The following is a 17,211-nucleotide window of genomic DNA, read 5'->3' on the forward strand; positions in this document are numbered from 1 at the left end:
CTGGGAATGTCCTCTGTCTGAAACCCTGGAGAACCGCTCCCAATCACTGTAGACAATTCTGACCTAGATGGACCAATGATCTGACTCAGGGCAAGGCAGCTTCCTGTGTTCCACAGAGGTGAAGTTGCATTTAGCATTCCTTGCATCAAGTTTATTTAAAATATTTTTATGCCAGCCTTAACATAAACCCAACAAATATAGAAACAAAACAATAAATCAACATTGAGAAAACTGCAGAGAGGAGCAGCTAACACACAAACCACACATGAATTCCGTGAAAAGGATAAAAAAACCCAGAACCTCACAGCCGCAGTTCCGGGATGGAGAACGTAGTGCCCTCCAGATGCTCTTGAACTACCACTCCCATCATCTCTGACCCTTGGCCATGCTGGGCTGGGGCTGATGGGAGCTGGAGTCTAGCAACATCTGGAGGGTCACAGGTTCCCCATCTCTAGATGATAAAGAGGTTGGGCACATAAAAGGTTCTTCACCAGAAACAAAAAAATGACATCAGAGGGCATTCCACAGATGGGGAGACATCACGAAGGCTCTCTCTTTGGAAGAAGGGCCTTAGGTCAATGGCAGAATATCTGCTTTGCCTTGCACAAGGTCCAGGTTCAATCCAGGCATTTCCAGGGAGGGCTGGGAAGGGACTCCTGCCTGGAATGCTGAAGAGCCACTGCCAGTCCGTGTAAGCAATACTGGACTAAATGGACCAATGGTATAAGGCCGCTTCCTATGTTCTCTTCTCTCAGCACCTGCCTAGCTTAATTACATATATCCATCTTCAGGAGGTGAGGGGGACCATGAAGGAGGGCTGACAAAGATGATCACAACATTCAGACAGGCTTGTGTGGCAGGAGGCAGTCTTTTGCAAACTCGGGTCCCAAGTTCTTGTTGAGCCCCAGCTCTCCCAGGAGGATCAGGGAGGGGAGTCGGTCGAGCCCCAGCTTCCCCAGATAAAGCAGGGAGAGGAATCAGAGGTAGATGAGGTTTTTGAGGATAATGAGGGAGGGGGTGCAGTCGACAGCCTGCCAGTTCCCACAGACAGTCGTTCCGCCAAACCAGACCTCACTCCACCTACAGGCACGCCAACAGAGCCGTTGGGGGATGACCTGGCACGTGCGCCAACTCCACCCCCCCAGGACTCCCCGCCTGGCACTTCAAACGCTTTCCCGCCTCCTGAAGCTGAGCCTATCGAGCCTGTACTGTCAGATGAGCCGGCGGAGGCTCACCCCCCTTCGCCCCGTGCAAGATGCCACGAGAAGCGAGTCGGCCAGAAGGTGGGACTTCAGAGGAGTCAGAGATTATGAGCGAAGGCCTTCCCTACTTAAGGCAGAGTCCCCCTGATTGGGGTGCTGAGTCAACTTTCGTCACACGCTGCAGAGTATGCCTAGGTAGCTTAGTTAGGGATAGTAGTGAGTTAGCATAATTAAGTCTATGAAGCGCACTGCTTTTGATGTAACCGTTACTCTAATAAAACAAGAATTAATTCCAGTCTCGCCTCCGTCTCGTGTCTCGCACTCTGGGCAGGATAGTTCTCAAACAAAAGTATTTTTATCAGCAACTGTTTCTAAACCCCAGCCCTTGTCGTTTTGCAAAATGAGAGGGCTGAAGGAGAAGCAGCAAGCACTCAACCACCTCAGAGAATCCACACCCTGCATTTCTCAATGTGTCTGAAGTGCCATGATAGATTCTTCGTTCTTCGGCATTATCTGCCCTTCGTCTCACCCTTGTTCTTCGAAAGGCTGAAGCTTTTTGATCAATTGGAGGCCCAGCTCAAGACTTTTGCGACTTCAAAACACATTTCTCATTTGTACCTTTCTCTACCTCCTAACATCCAACTGACTTATTCTGGGCGAGTTTGGCTCCGAAGAATAAATGAAACTTATTTAAATAGCTTTATATTAAAATAGTCCATCATAAGCATTAAAATGCAATCCCTGTCCCTGAAAAAAAAGAACACCCCCCACACACATACACAAAAAAAGCACAAAGGAATTAAATATTTATAAGGAATACTCCTATATATATCTGGAGAGAGGGAGAAAATATCTTGTCAGAAAATCAATTTTAAAAGAATGGGTGGGAGTGATTTTTTTAAAAAAAAGTTTGTTCTTCACTCCTGTAACTGATTGTAGACTAAAATATCCATTTTAAAACACCAAGCGTCTGTTCAGTGGCAGCTGTAAGTAACATTACCCACACTCAAGACGATTTATATCTTTTCCTTTTATTAAAAAATAAACAGCCCCCTTTAAATTATTCACTGGCACATTAACATAAACACAAGCCCAGCAGCAGCGGTGGTGGCAGCTCAGGCGCCGAAGAACAGCTTTCTATCTCCAGAGAGGTCGATGATCTAAGACCTCTTACATTGCACTGACTAGCTAGCTTTTTGTGCATTGTCCCACCCAATTTCAACACATGAAAAACTCAGAAAGCCTACATAACCGTATCAGAGCTGCACCTATAAATAATAAAATGCAGAAAACAGCATCGCCAACTCGTCACAGACCCAGCAAATAGTCCCTCACACATTTTTCTTGATAAAGTGGCTGTGTGATGCCTGACTCTTGCTTTCTTCACATCTTTGAAGTGATTTTAGTCCATCCCCACTCCCTGCCATATTTGACACCCTACGCCGAGACGTGTGGCCTGCTTGTTTTCTGAATGGGTCTGAAGTGTTTTATATATCCCTACTTTATATGCAGCTCAAGCACCTGTACACGGAGGCACAGGACTTTTCTTTCTAAAGAGCACTACATCACCACGCATCAGCAGCTACTGGCAAAGTGTTGAACTTCTTCCTACAAGAGTGGTTCCCAAATTCCCCACCCCCATGGTGGTCCACTGAACATTGCTGAGGGTCTTGCCAGACCACGTAATACGTTTTCTGCCTGTTGCAGCAATTTTAATTCCCTAGAGGTCAAACTGTAGTACAACCAAGTACAATACAGGAAATAAAAAAGCAATATAATTAAAAAATCAATATATTTAATGCAATGGATGTGCCCTCTGGATGCATAAATCCACAGACACACTGCAGACCAGCAGAATGAAGGTCACAGACCACTGGTGGCCCACAGACCATAGTTTGGGAATCTCTGTCCTAGAACATACAGGAAAAACCAGGACGAAACAGCCTTTCCAGCCCTGCTTCAGTTATCCAGGAAGCCTGGCACAAGACTGCACGCAATCCAGACATGACAGAGGAGTATACAAGGCTGCGTGGCATGGAAAAAGTGGGTGGGTAGAATTTTCTCCCTCTCTCATATACTGCTAGAACTTGGGGACATCCAATGAAGCTGAATGCTGGAAGATACAGAAAAAGAGCATATCTGCACTTTACATTTAAAGCAGTATCATACCACTTTAAACAGTCATGTTCCCCCAAAGAATCCTGGGAACTGTAGTTTGTGAAGGGTGCTGAGACGTCAGGAGACTCCTATTCCCGACAGAGCTACGGTTCGCAGAGTGGTTTAATAATCAGTCCCTCTCCCCAGGGACCTTTGGGAATTGTAACTCTGTGAGGGGAAGAGGGGTCTCCTAACAACTCTGAAACTACAGTTCCCAGGAGTCTTTGGGGGAAGCCATGGCTTTGAAAGTGACGTAAATATACTTTAAATATTAGGTGCATAGTCGAACTATGGAACTGATCCCCACAAGAGGTAGTGATGTTTCCTCACCACTTTTGAAGGCAGCATGTCTTTGAATGCCAGTTGCTGGGAATCGCAGTTGGGGAGAGTGCTGCTGCAATCAGGCCCTGCTTGCAGGCTTCCCATGGGGATCTTGTTGGCCACTGCGAGTCCGGGATGCTGGTCTAGATGGCTCTTTGGTCCAAGCCAGTCAGAGCTCTTCTGGTGTTCTTCCATCAACACTGGCTTCTGATGGAAGGCTCACTTCTCAAAATTTCTGGGGAATAGGAAATGCTGCTTTGGTCTGATGCATTCGGCTGTCGTGCCCGGTTCACGTCGAAACGAAACCACACACTTAGCCGCTAACAAACCCACAGATCAATGAAAGTGATTACGTATATTTAAAAATGGGAAACTGCATCAAAGCTACCATAACAATACAAAGGGGGGGGAGAGGGAGAAAGAGATAGTGTTAACAGCAGAGCCACCTGCTGTTTTATAGTGAAACTGCACAAGGAATACAACATTGGGCAGGGGTGTGTGTGATGAACTTCAGGACAAAACAAGTAAGCTACAGTCAACTGGATTCATTATAGGTCATCTTTTTCTCTGATGTTTTGAATATTAGAATTTTAATTTTAAAAAATTAATATAGATTTTGAGAGCCTATGAGTGTCCTATGAACCGGCAGCTTTTTTCTACTGGGAGCACCATAAAAAAAGACTGCTAACACTGGAAGGCTTCCAATAGAACAAGGTCTACCATCATCAGCCTGGTGGAGGCCCAAACAGCTCCTGCTCAGTCGTTCTTCTGGAGGGAGGTTAAGACCTCTCTCTTTTGTTCCACTCCTTTGGAGTTTTGTCTGCTAAAACATTGGTTCAGCTCTCTGCTTGTATATTGGTTCATAAGAACTTAACAAAAGCCCTTTGGATCAGGCCACTGGCCCACCTAGTCCAGCATCCTGTTCCCACAGATGCCAACCAGATGCCCATGAGAAGCCCACAAGCAGGACCTACGCACACCAGCACTCTCCCCTCCTGTGGTTTCCAGCAATTGGCACTCAGGACCATACTGTCTCTGACAGTGGACGTACAGCATAGCCACTAACAAAGCCACAGATCAATGAAAGTGATTAGTAGGGTTAGTAGCCACTGATAGCCCTCTCCTCCATGAATTTCTCTGATCCTCTTTTTCAAGCCTTCTTAGTTGATGGCCATCAATGCTTCTTGTGGGAGCAAGTTTCATAGTTTAGCTATGCGCTGTGTGAAGAAGTACTCTTTTTTTTGTCTGTCCTGAATCTCCCAACATTCTGCTTCATTGGATGTCCACGAGTTCGTGTTATGGGAGAGGGAGAAAAGCTTTTTTCTATCCGCTTTCTCCATGCCATGCATAATTTTAAACACTTCTATCATGTCACTTCTTACTGAAAAAGCTGGAAGCACCTTGGACAGCTCCTTAAAAGCTTGGAGTAAAACCCAGAGTGGATTCCATTGCTCCACATGGAACCACTAGACGCCACCACAAATAACAAACCAATTCTTTGAATGTGAATCCTTATTTAGTTAAAACTGACTAGAGGGAGTACCCCAAGGATGGCACAAGTACAAAAGTTCTTTTTTTGGGGGGGGGGGAACTAAGCTGGGGGTGGGGACAGTCTAAGGCAGAGCTTGGAAAAGTTACTTTTTTGAACTACATCTCCCATCAGCCCCAGCCAGCACCATGCTAGCTGGGGCTGATGGGAGTTGTAGTTCAAAAAAGTAACTTTTCCAAGCTCTGGTCTAAGGTGGACCAAGCATGCTCAGTGGTCAGAATGTCGAGTGGGGAGAGGAATGGAAAACTGAAGTGCATAGCTGGAACACTGAGCAGAAGAACTCCGTGCTGCAGCATTGTGTTGCAGGCATGGATGAATAGATCACTCCATTCCTTTCAATTAGTTTCATTTTTGCTAGCCTTAACTTATATAGTCTGGTCCACCCTGTGTGGACAAAATGAAAACTAACGTTTAAATGTGTATTTTGTCACAAAATACACATTCTAATTATTGTATTTTGTTTGCTTATTATTGCACTTATATGCTCCCCTTTCTTCCAAGGAGCAAATGGTGGTATACATGTCTCTTCTCCTGTCCATATTATCTCCACAACAACCTTGTGAGGTAGGTTAAACTGAGAGGCAGTGATCAGCCAACGTCACCCTGTGAGGTTCATGACCGAGAGTGGATTTGAACCCTGGTCTCCCAGGTCCTAGTCCAACACTCTAACCACGACACTACAGTGGATGAATACATAATTTATCTCAAAGCACATATTTTTAAAATGTATTTTAAAGCAGTTTACAGCACACTTTGGTAGGTTTTTTTGAGCTGAGTTGCAAGTTTTGGAGAAGTGTAAAACCTTAAGAGGAATTCACACATTCCTGAAGAGGAAGAGCGCATAAGTTCAGGAGGCAGGGATCAGGTAAATTATCAACGGAACTCACAGAAAGCAAACTCCTGAAACATACCTAGTTGCAGAACCCGGTTGTATTACATATGTGGAAATTACCTGCCATCATGGCTACAAGACTGGCTCTGTAGACATTAGTAAACGATCCCAGCTCTCCTGTTCCCAATATGGCTTTCAAATGAGCTTCTCCACAGGCCTGACGGAACTGACGTATTTCTTCATAGAGGCCTAGATATTCGGACAAAGAAAGGAAATTAAATTTAAACATATAACTCTTGTTCAGCACTGAGTTCCAGTTCTAGCTCAACTGAAGAACGCTGCTTCATTCTAAAAGGAAAGTCTAAAACGGCGTAGTCCAAGGAAGTCAAGCATTTAGTGATATCACTCCCATGCTGTGGAACATTCTTCCACCAGAGATTCAGCAGGCATCCCGGCTGCTAACTTTTAAGGTTTCTCTTGAAGTCCTTTTTATGCAGACAGGCCTATTCCATGGTTTACATTGGAATAAATAAATAAAACATAAATAAAACAATTTAACATGAAAAAGAAAAACATACTAAAAAGAGTTAAAAACTTTTCAAAACGAAGTTAAAAATATTGTGAAACACAGCTTAAAAATATTGTGAAACACAGCTTAAAAATATTGTGAAACACAGCTTAAAAATATTGTGAAACACAGCTTAAAAACATTGTTTCACCAGTGATCTTCAGGTTGCCAGGAACAGTCCCCTTCAGTAAGATTGAATCTGTATATACTGCTGTACATGATGATATTTTATATGAGTGGGCGATTTATAAATATTTTTCATAAATAAAATCCAACGTGTATGCTTTAGATGTCAAATACAGATTTGAAAGTGCCTGCCCCACAGAAATTAGTTTTCGCTTCAGTGTGAGTATTGGAGAAGTGAAACTCAATGTCATCGTGCATGTATGTGCATGTGTCTCTATCCTCCTCCCCTATTGAAACAAATGATTCATTTTATTTATTTAAATATATTTATATATTGCTATTATTTCTTACATATTCAAGGTATTTATAACCAGAGCAGCTTACCTTTCAAGAAAAACTAACGAAGTCCCTCACCTCAGGCTTCCAATCTAAAGAGACACATCACAGAAGGAAAAAAGGGACGGGTTGGGAGGAGGAAAACAAGTGAACTCGGGCAGCAAATTCTTAATGTTTCAAGGTTCTTATAACCACCTGCTGGATGGGAGCATGCTACTCACAGTTCCAAAAAACAGGCCTTGACAGGTCCTTGAGAAAAAACCAGCTCTCCTGGATGTGGCTGTAATGCAGCCAAAGAGCTTCCAGGGCGGTTTAGAAGCACAAGATAAAATAGCCAAATATAATACATCAAGAGAGAAAAACAGCCTCGACATACTACAAAAGGATAATCCTCAGAAATGAGGTCTCAAAAACAAGCAAGACTCTAATCCTATATATACTGACCTGGAAGTAAGTCCCATTAAACGCCGTGTGATTACATCTAAACTGACATGCACATATGGGATCTGGAACAAAATGTTGCAGCATGGACTGCTCACATCCAGGGGTGTCAGCCAGCTGTATCTTTTTCCAAGACACTCCATTCAATTCCTGCTCCTGCCTAATTTTCCATTTCCCCCTACCCTCTGATGGTCAGCTAGCATTCCACAGCAAATCACCATGCTCATTGGACATTTCCGGTTTTCCCTCCCCTGTTTAGGGATTTTAAAAAGGGTTTTCCCCCCTAATTCTGTAAACCTTAGGGTTGCCCCCACCATCTTCATACCTCCCCTCTTATGAGTGGGTGGTGCTGTTTTGACTACATAAGGATCCAGACTCAGAGAACTAAGCTCCTTATCCATATATAGGAGGTGTTGGGAACTTTTGGCCCATCAGATGTTGCTGAACTTTAACTCCCATCATCTTTGGCTACTGGCTATTCTTGCTAGGGCTGACAGGAGCTGCTGTTCAGCAACATCTGGAGGGCCAAAGGTTCACCACCCCTGATACATAGGATGAAAGGGTTGTGCTGAAATAAACCTCACATGTCAATGTGTTCAGCATCATCACTGCCTGGCTTAAATGACTGGCTTGACATAAACATTGGTGTGCAGGCATACACAAAACCCCACCCCAAAACTCACTCTAAGCCTCATCTTCCTTGCAAGCTGAACTGCAAAATGTGTCTAGATTGTGAGGGGAGGGATTTTCAGATGGTCAGCATTTAGACAAAGGCTGCTCCTGCTTACTTGGGAGAAAGCCCCATTTAACACAGTGGGGCTCACTCCCAAGCAAACAGGCCCAGGCTTGCGCTGTCAGACATCAGCTACTGCTTGCGGGCTCTCTCCATCAAATCATGAAGAAAGCAGGCAGCTGGGCTTTGACTGGGATGGGTCCTTCATTCCACTGGTTTTCAGATTTTAAAATGGATTTTTATTTATTTATTTTTCCCTTAAAGCAAGGGTGGATAAACATTTTGGCCGAGGGCCACACTAACCTTTGGCTAATCCTCTGGGGGGCCACATTCCAGCAGTAGGTATGGCCAAAAGTAGGGGTCTCTCTCACACACGCATAAACACTGCCCCCTCCTCAACTGATCCACACTGAGGAGGAGGGGGGTCATTGCCCCCTTCCTGCTTATCCATCTGATAGCTCCTTCCTTTGGCAAGTCTCTCCCTTCGCTGCCATTGTTCCAGTTTGCTCATCCCCTCTGGGCCAAATCAAGAGCGGGTGAACAAGCAAGAGGACCATGCGGGCGGCGGGGATAGCTCTTCTCTGTGGGCCCATCCTATAATGTTCAGGAGAGGCCCCCAACCCTCTGGAGAGGCATTCCAGGAGATACAGGTGGCTACAAGAGATGGAAAACTCTCTTCCTCCACAAACCTCCTTAAGTTAACATCTTAGGATTGAAGCCCATGTTTTAAGAATAGAGAAGGATCAGAGCTGCATTGATTTATGAGTCTTTTGTCCCTTCGTTGTGGTAGAGAGAAAAGCCAAACTGGGGTGGGGGATGGTTATTTTAAAAAAATGTGTGGGATTGTTTTGTGTGGGGGGGGTTGCACTAATGGAAGATTGTTACGGAAAAGTCATCTCTCGGAAAGGAGTTCAGTAACTCCAGCACAAGGACTCATCTCCTAAACTCAAAGAAGGAGCCACATAATACAGTGGCTTTTATATTCCAATCCATTAGAGAGCACTTAAAATAATTGTTAAAAGACCAGGCTTAGACAAATTATAGTTCAAGTGGCATGAAGATACTCAACAATAGGTAACAGCAGATTTAACTTAAAGCTCAGCATAATTGGATGTACACTAAAGTACTTAACATTTTCAGCAATTTTTGAAATGTATTAAGAGCCGAAAGACTGTTCAGAACGGCCATCAGTCATCCATCAAGCACGACCCTCAACTTTGCCACAGGCTTTTAAGAAAGCTCTATAAAAAGAAGAAAAAGGAGGGATGGGGGGGATTCAAGGACATTTTTCATCCAAGTTACCCATTTTATAAATGAAGAGCATGCCAGACTTTTTAGGCAGGCGTGATGTCTAATTGCAGGTGTATGGAGTACAAGAGGCAATTAACACAGCCGAGTGAATCAGCCCCCAAAAGTTACTAGCCTGCAAAAAAAAAGTATGGAGTTAGCCTGCTGAGGGCTGGCAGAAGAGGGAATTCATCCGCCCACTTCATTTGGGTTGGGTGCAGAGGGGAGAGAGAAAAAGCTGTGTCTCCTCTGCTAGTCCGCTAGGTTCTTTTGAACTTCCACCTGCATCTCCGAGAGCATGCCTCTCCATGTATGAAGTCCCCTACCCATCAAGCAGGACCCTAATCAGAATTTGCATGTTCCTGATGCCTAGCCCTTGATCCTAACCGTGGTTAGCAGGTGTCAGTGGCCACATTGGCACACCACACTACGTCAGGGTTGCTGGTTCATTGGGAACAAGCACAATGCTGTTGTACTCCCCACAACTGCTCCCGCTTTGCTCCCCTGATGGGTGCAAGCGGGAGAAACAAACTATGCAGCCACAACTAAGCTTGGCTTCCCATGACGTCCAAACCCAGGGTCCTGGTATGTTGCACCCTAACAAGCCAGGATCACTTGCCAGCCTTAAACCATGGCTTGTTGTTGGTCTATGAAAACTGTATTGTTAGAGAAAAACATGCTATGGTGCTGGGTTTGGCCATAATAGGAAGCCAAGCTTAACTGCAACTCCCTGGCTGGTTTCTCTTCCTTGCGCTAGGGGTGGAGTGCACAATGAGAGCAACAGGGGAGCATGCACCAGCACACTGCTTGCATGCAATAAACCATGATAAACCAGATGAGAAGCCCTAACTTACCATGAAATGCGAACACAGCCAATGTCAAGTCAGTATTGTGTAGTGGTTACAGCACTTGACTAGGACCTAGGAGACCAAAATTCAAATCCCCACTCAGCCATGAAGTTCAGTGGGTGACCTTGGGCCAGCCGCTACCCCTCAGCCTAGCCTACCTCATAGTGTTGTTGTGAGAATAAAATGAAGAGGTAGAGAAACATGAGCTCCTTGGAGGAAAGGTGGGATATAAATGTAATAAATAAATGAATCAAAGTCTGCATCAACCCTATGAGTCCAAGGGAACACTGCCTACAACACTACTTAGTCAAAGACGCCTTCAGCACTGCATTCTCCTGCTAAAGAAAAGTTGCATTTTAATGCAAGGATGCTAATTGTACAAACACGGAGCTTAGTTATTGCAGCACTGTCAGCACTTAAAGGCAAACCATTCAAGGTACATTAAGAGAAAACCAATTACAGAGAAAAGCCTTCTCCTACTGTATTAAAAAGCTTACTAATTAATAGCATTCCAGTGAGACAACTAGCAACAGCAATCTAAACGGCACCAAGCGTGCCCTGAGATTCTGGGAAAACCAATTAGAAAACACACAGATTTTGTTGTCAAGATTCAAACACAGTGACTTTCTTTTCTTTTTTTAACAAGATATACCATGTAGACCGACAACCCCTTGAGTTCCTTTTAACAATTCTGTTTGGAAAATAATTAGAGCATTGGCACTCGCATAGTTTTATTTCCTCTTCCCATTTCGTACTAAGTTAGACAAAAAGTGTGTGTGTGTGTGGATTATTTTTCACAATATTCCTTTGCAGAAAGCTTTGTACGTAAATAAATAAATAAATCTGGGAGATATGTTGGCATGATTGTGGGCAGCCACGAATGAATTTGGGCAACAGGCTTCTCTGCAGCCATCAGGCAGCCACCAGCTGCGCACAAAGAGCGCATGCACACACAAGGTTCCTAGGTTCAAACCCCTCATCTCCAGAGAAAAGGATGTGGGGAAACAATCTCTTGTCTTCAAGAGCTGCTTCCCTTCGGAGCAGACACCACTGGCAAAATAAGCCGAGGGTGAGGAACCTCAGGCCCAGAGGCCAAATGTGGCCCCCAATACCTCTCTGTCTGGCCCTCAGAACTCTCCCCAGACCACACCCCTCACTGGCTCCGTTTTGCACCCTGCTGGAATGTGCCCTGGAATGCTGACAGTGCCTTTTGCTTGTCTGGGTGGAGGGTAGCAGTGTTGTGGGTGCTGAAACCAATTTAATGTACAGCAGTGTTGACCTGCCCACTTTTGCCTCTGGCTCTGCCCACCACTGGCATCTGGCCCTCGGAAGATTGCCCAGATGGGAATGTGGCCCTTTGGGGAGGAAAAAGGTTCCCCACCCCTGGGATAAGCCGTTGGTTTGACTCCGTGCAGCCTCATAAAAGTCAAGAAGCAGGGTGTCGCTTTTTGATGCCTGGTCAAGGTTAAGGCTGGAATCTATGCACACTCATTTGTGAGGAAGTCCCACCTAGTGGGACTTACCACCAAGTGAACATTGGGCTGCAAGACTTCAGGAGATACCTGTCCCATTTTATACAGAGCAGCCTCTCTCATCACAAACTTCATCACATGCAGAGACACACTTACAAATGCTTGCTCTGATTCTAGCTACATGCTCTTGCTTTGGTCTTTCAGTAGTCATTTGCATCCAAGAAACACATCACCAAGCAGCCTCTGTAGACTGGGGTCTTTTTGGCTTTCTTATTTAAGCAGAGGCTGAATAGCTAGGGATGCTAAAGTAGTATATTTCCTACACTGGCAGGGAGGGGGGCTCATCTAAATGATCTTTAAAGGTACCTTCCAACTCTATGTGTATTAGAGGTAACTGAAAAACATTCAGGGCCCCCACAGTGCTTCCCAAGGTTCCTCATTCCTCCCACATGAATCCTGGCAAAAGGGGATCAGTGAGATAAATAAAGCACCTCTGAAAGTTATGCCAGTTTCCCCCAAACATCCCCCTCCCCCTCCAGCACCCTTCCCCTCCCCCAATAACATTAACCACTCTTGCTAATTCATTCTTGGCCTTTCTTAGTCAGTGTCTCTTCCCCCAGCTCCCCAACATGTGTTTCTCCAGCTCCAGTACAGGGAACCTTTGGCCCTCTAGATGTTGCTAAACTACAACTCTTATCAGCCATATTCATTGACCATGCTTACTGGGGCTAATGGAAGATGTAGTTCAGCAACATCCGGAGGGACAAAGGTTCCCCACACCTGATCTAGCTCCATCTTTCCCTCCTGGCTGAAAGACTTTTAACTCTTTCAGCTGTTTCCCCTGAGCCTTAAAGCCCAGCTGGTCCAACATGCACAGTCCCTTCAAGCTCATCTTCTCTCCCGTTCTTGACATAAGGGGGCAGGCAGCCTCATCACCACACAGTTATTTCTTTAACACCTGTCAGAAAGTCTTCTTCCTGATGGAAGAAAAGCAGAAACCTTCATGAAAGCACCCCGACCCAATTTGGTGGCATGGAGTGGTGGTATAGAAAGTGAACACAGATATGGGTAACTTCCGAAGAACATAAGAAGAACGTGCTGGATCAGGCTGATGAGTCATCTAGTCCAGCATCCTGTTCTCATAGTGGCCAGCCAGATGACCCAAGGGGAAGCCTGCAAGCAGCACCTGAGCACAAGAGCACTCTCTCCTCCTACGGTTTCCAGCAATTGGTATTCAGAAGCATACCGACCGCAGAGGCAGAGCATAGCCATCGTGGCTATGACATCCTCCTCCTCCACAAAGTTCAAGGTTCTTGTTTTGGTGTACAAAACCCTATACAGCACAGGACCAGGATACCTGAAAGACCGTCTTACCCCTTATACACCCAGTCGATCACTGCGCTCTGCAGGTGAGGGCCTCCTACAGATACCACCTTATCATTCTCTACAATATAGGAAGTGGACCTTTAGTGTGGCAGCACCTACCCTGTGGAATTCCCTCCCCTTAAATATTAGGCAGGTGCCATCTCTGTTATCTTTTCGGCGCCTATGGAAGACCTTCCTCTTTCAACAAGCTTTTAAAGTTGAGACCTATCCCAGTCTATCCCTAAAGTTGAGACCTATCCCTGTGTTGGAACTGCTTTTTAATATGTTCTTAAACCTCCTTTTTTGAAATGCTCTTAATCTGAGATGTTTTGAAAGCTTTTTTTAAAGAAACGTTTTTAAAGATGTTTTGTTTTAATCTGTTTTAAAGTTTGTTTTTATGATGTTTTAAAGTTTTTAATGCTTTTGTTTGCCACCCTGAGCTCCTGCTGGGAGGAAGGGCGGGATATTAATCAAATAATAAATAAAATAAATAAATAATCCTCTTTTAAAGCCGTCTAGGTTGCTGGCCATCAGTACCTCCTCTGGGAGCAAGTTCCGCAGCACAACTATGCACCGCATGAAGTCTTTTATCTGTCCTGAATCTTCCAGCGGTCAGCTTCATTGGATGTCCACAAGTTCTAGTGTTATGAGAGAGGATGAAAAACTTCTCTCTCTCCTCTCTCTCTCCAAGCCATGCATAATTTTATAAACTTCGATCACGTTGCCTCTTACTTGCCTTTTCTGTGAACCAAAAAGCCTCAAACATTGCAACTTTTCCTCATAGGGGAGTCACTCCATCCTCTTGATCATCTTAGTTGCCCTTTTTTGAACTTTCAACTTGTGGCAAAGGGCCATAGCTCAGTAGCCGCTGCTTTTGCCAATCCATGTTTTTTTTTTTTTAAACTCGGAAAAAACATTTATACAGGCATACCCCACTTTAACGTTCACAATGGGACCGGAGAGTATACTTTAAGCGAAAATAAACTTTAAGTGAAGCAATGGTCTTCACTTGTACTGCACGCAATCACCACTAGATGGCAGCGGAGTCATGCCAATAAAGTGTCCATAATTGTGAAGAGAGCGAACGTTAAGCGGGGTATGGGGACGTATGGAGCATGTACGTTATAGCGAGGCGACGTTAAGTGAAGCGACGTTAAGTGGGGTATGCCTGTATTAATATTGATATTCTATCTGATTTTAAAAAACATTGATATTAATACTGATGTTTTTAAAGGAAATATCAATATTTTAAAAGGAAATATTGATATTTCCTTTTAAAATATTGATAGTTTGAATATTGGTATTATTAAAGGAAATATTGATAAATTATGATTCGTACAATCTATGTTTTAGAAGCAGATTTTTTGTTAACGTCCATTTTCAAAAATAGCCGTGTAAATTTGCTGCATTAAAACCCGATCATCAGCGACTGAGAACAAGTGAATGAATGGAAAGTTTGGTACCAAATCCAAATTGGGCGAAAGTTTGCACTTCCCTAGTGCAGACCAATCAACATGATGCCCTCCAGATGTTGGACTACAAGCCCCAGCCAGCATGGCCAATGGTAAGGAATGATGAGAGCTGTCATTTGGAGAGATAGACCAATGGGCCTTACTCACCACAAGACAGCTTTCTATGTTCCTAAAATATGTAATCACTTCAGAAAACCACAGCCAATGGTTTGCATCTAAAATTTAATCATGTCTGAATGTACTCAAATATAAAATAGTTGAAATATAAATAGTTAAACAACAATGACCAATTTCTCTCTCATAATACCAGAGCCTAAGGTAATCCAATGAAACAAAAAGGTGGAAGATTCACGATGGTCAAAAGGAAGTACTTCACGTGGTGCATTGTTAAAACTGTGGAATTTGTTACCATACGAGATAGTGACAGCTGCCATCTTGGATGGCTCGAACAGGGGAATAAGACAGATTCTTGGAGTGAAAGGCTATCAACGGCTAGTAGTCATGACAGCTTTATGATACTTCTGGGATAGCTGCTAGGAATTTATTTATTATTAAATTTATATCCTACCCTTCCTTCCAAAGGAGCCCAGGGCAGCAATCACAAGTGGGAGAGTACATGGCGTCCATTTTCTAGACATCTGGTTGGCCGCTGTGAGAATAGCATGCTGGGCTACACAGGCCTTTGGTCTGATCCAGCAGGGCTTATCTTATGTTCCTATGACCATTTTATTTTAGGACTCCCATGAGCGCTCACCTTCCCACTGGCCTGTCAGCACTAAGGTTCTGTTAATGACAATGTCGATCTCTCTGGCACCATCTCCCACGGCTAGGCGGATCTCCTCTAAGCGGGTTTTCAGAGCCGTCTGTCCTGCTGGAAAGCCAGTTGCCACTAAGAGAAACATATATAAATTGCAGGTTAGTAGAACAGCCGCAGGATGCTGACCAGCTAGTATTGGTGCGAGCAGAGAGATGGCAGGGCGACAGCCACGATCTTGCCCGATCTATAGACTTGGGTCACCATAGTCGAGGACAATCCACTCGTCCGCAAACCCTCCCATTCTTCTAGTCCCCGTTTTTCCTCAACCCAAGGGAAAAGTGCAGGTGCAAGAGGCCCAGTGTTAAACTAGTACAATACATGAGACTCTAGAACAGGAGAAGCCCACGTGGTGCCCTTCAGATGTTGCTGAACTACAACTCCCATAATGCCTCGTTACTGGCCACGCTGATGGGAGCTGGAATCCAGCAACATCTGGAGGTCGCCACATTGGCTGCCCTTCAGATAATATTCCCCCCCTCATGCAGCTGTGAAAGGGGGGAAGTGGGGCTGTAATCACTTGCTCCAACCCGCCTCCCCCAGCCCTCCACGTGTTTAGCAGGGGGGAAGGTCTGAAGTGGGGATCCTACTGTATGCCCATAAGGCTTCCCATGGAAATTAAGACCCTACATACAGGACTTAACAGCAGGCTCCCTGCTTCAGACCTCCCCCACCAAGAAGTGCAGCCAGCAATGCCCCGATGGTGGCCTCTAAGCAACACTTCACTCTTCCTCCTCATGTGTTTGTAATGGTGCAAGGAAAGAACATTTGAAAAACAGGTGGTTTTTATGACTGACATTGTTATTTCGGTTGTTTTAACTGTTTTAAACTGGGACCTTTGGGTGAAGGGTGGGTAATAATAATAATAATACCTTATGCCTTGATGCTCAACCCTTTTTTTTGTAATGGGTTAACTCAAATCAACAATGCTAAGATATATAGAGAGATAACAAAAAAAAGTCTAGCCCACCTTTCTGCAACAGGTGCACTCATGGTGGCTTGACTCAGCTTATGCGAGCATTGCCCAGTGGTGTCATGACCCCAGTATCCAGCAGTGATCTGGACACTGAGACAGAGGCTGCAGGAGCAGCAGATAAGGAGGCGGGTCAGGATCAAGACTCAGAGCTGACCGCTGCACCTGAGGCTGTGGGACAGGAACTCGCAGCATTACCTCTCGGGCCACCGGAGTCTATAGGGCCAAAGCCTGGACCCTCACGGGGACCTTCCCCTGAGTCTGAAGACCAAGATGCCTGCCTGGCAGCACAGGGAGCGCACCAGTAGAGGTGCTATGAAACGAAGGAGGAGTGCCCATCTTCAGGCCAGAAGGCTGGCTCTTTAAGGCTCTGGAGTTCTCTACAAAGGGGTGGAGCTTGGAAGAGGCGGCCCAGACAGGGGCTTAAAAGGCCTTTTATTGGAGCAAATTGCTCACTCGGAGCTGTCCATGGTCCAGCAATCTTCAACCAGCCTTGCTGCTTCCTTCATGGGATCCGCCATCGGACCAGAACATGACAAGCGGTGCATGTGGCAGATGCGGCCCCTATACCAGGGGTGGCTACTCTTCTTTGGTCTGAGGGCTGCATTCAGTCTTGGCCAAGCCTCTGGGCTCATGCATATCACCCCAGGCTCCACACATACATACCCGCACAGACAACTTGTATTGGGGCATTTAGACTCACCTTTTGAAACAC

The 17,211-nt window shown here is 45.0% G+C and overlaps 1 protein-coding gene across 2 annotated transcripts in view; it reads right to left on the reverse strand.

The window, feature by feature from the left end:
- DERA (deoxyribose-phosphate aldolase) overlaps window positions 1-17,211 on the reverse strand; it is a 62,021-nt gene that overhangs the window by 27,838 nt on the left and 16,972 nt on the right. For both annotated transcript variants that reach the window (XM_061638497.1, XM_061638496.1), the window contains exons 5-6: window positions 15,464-15,598; window positions 6,182-6,310 (exon numbers count right to left, since the gene is read on the reverse strand). In XM_061638497.1, coding sequence (XP_061494481.1) covers window positions 6,182-6,310; window positions 15,464-15,598 — 264 coding nt within the window. The remainder of the gene's footprint in view (window positions 1-6,181; window positions 6,311-15,463; window positions 15,599-17,211) is intronic.

Source organism: Rhineura floridana, chromosome 8 (genome assembly GCF_030035675.1).
Source record: "Rhineura floridana isolate rRhiFlo1 chromosome 8, rRhiFlo1.hap2, whole genome shotgun sequence".
In the NCBI taxonomy this organism is placed as follows: domain Eukaryota; kingdom Metazoa; phylum Chordata; class Lepidosauria; order Squamata; family Rhineuridae; genus Rhineura; species Rhineura floridana.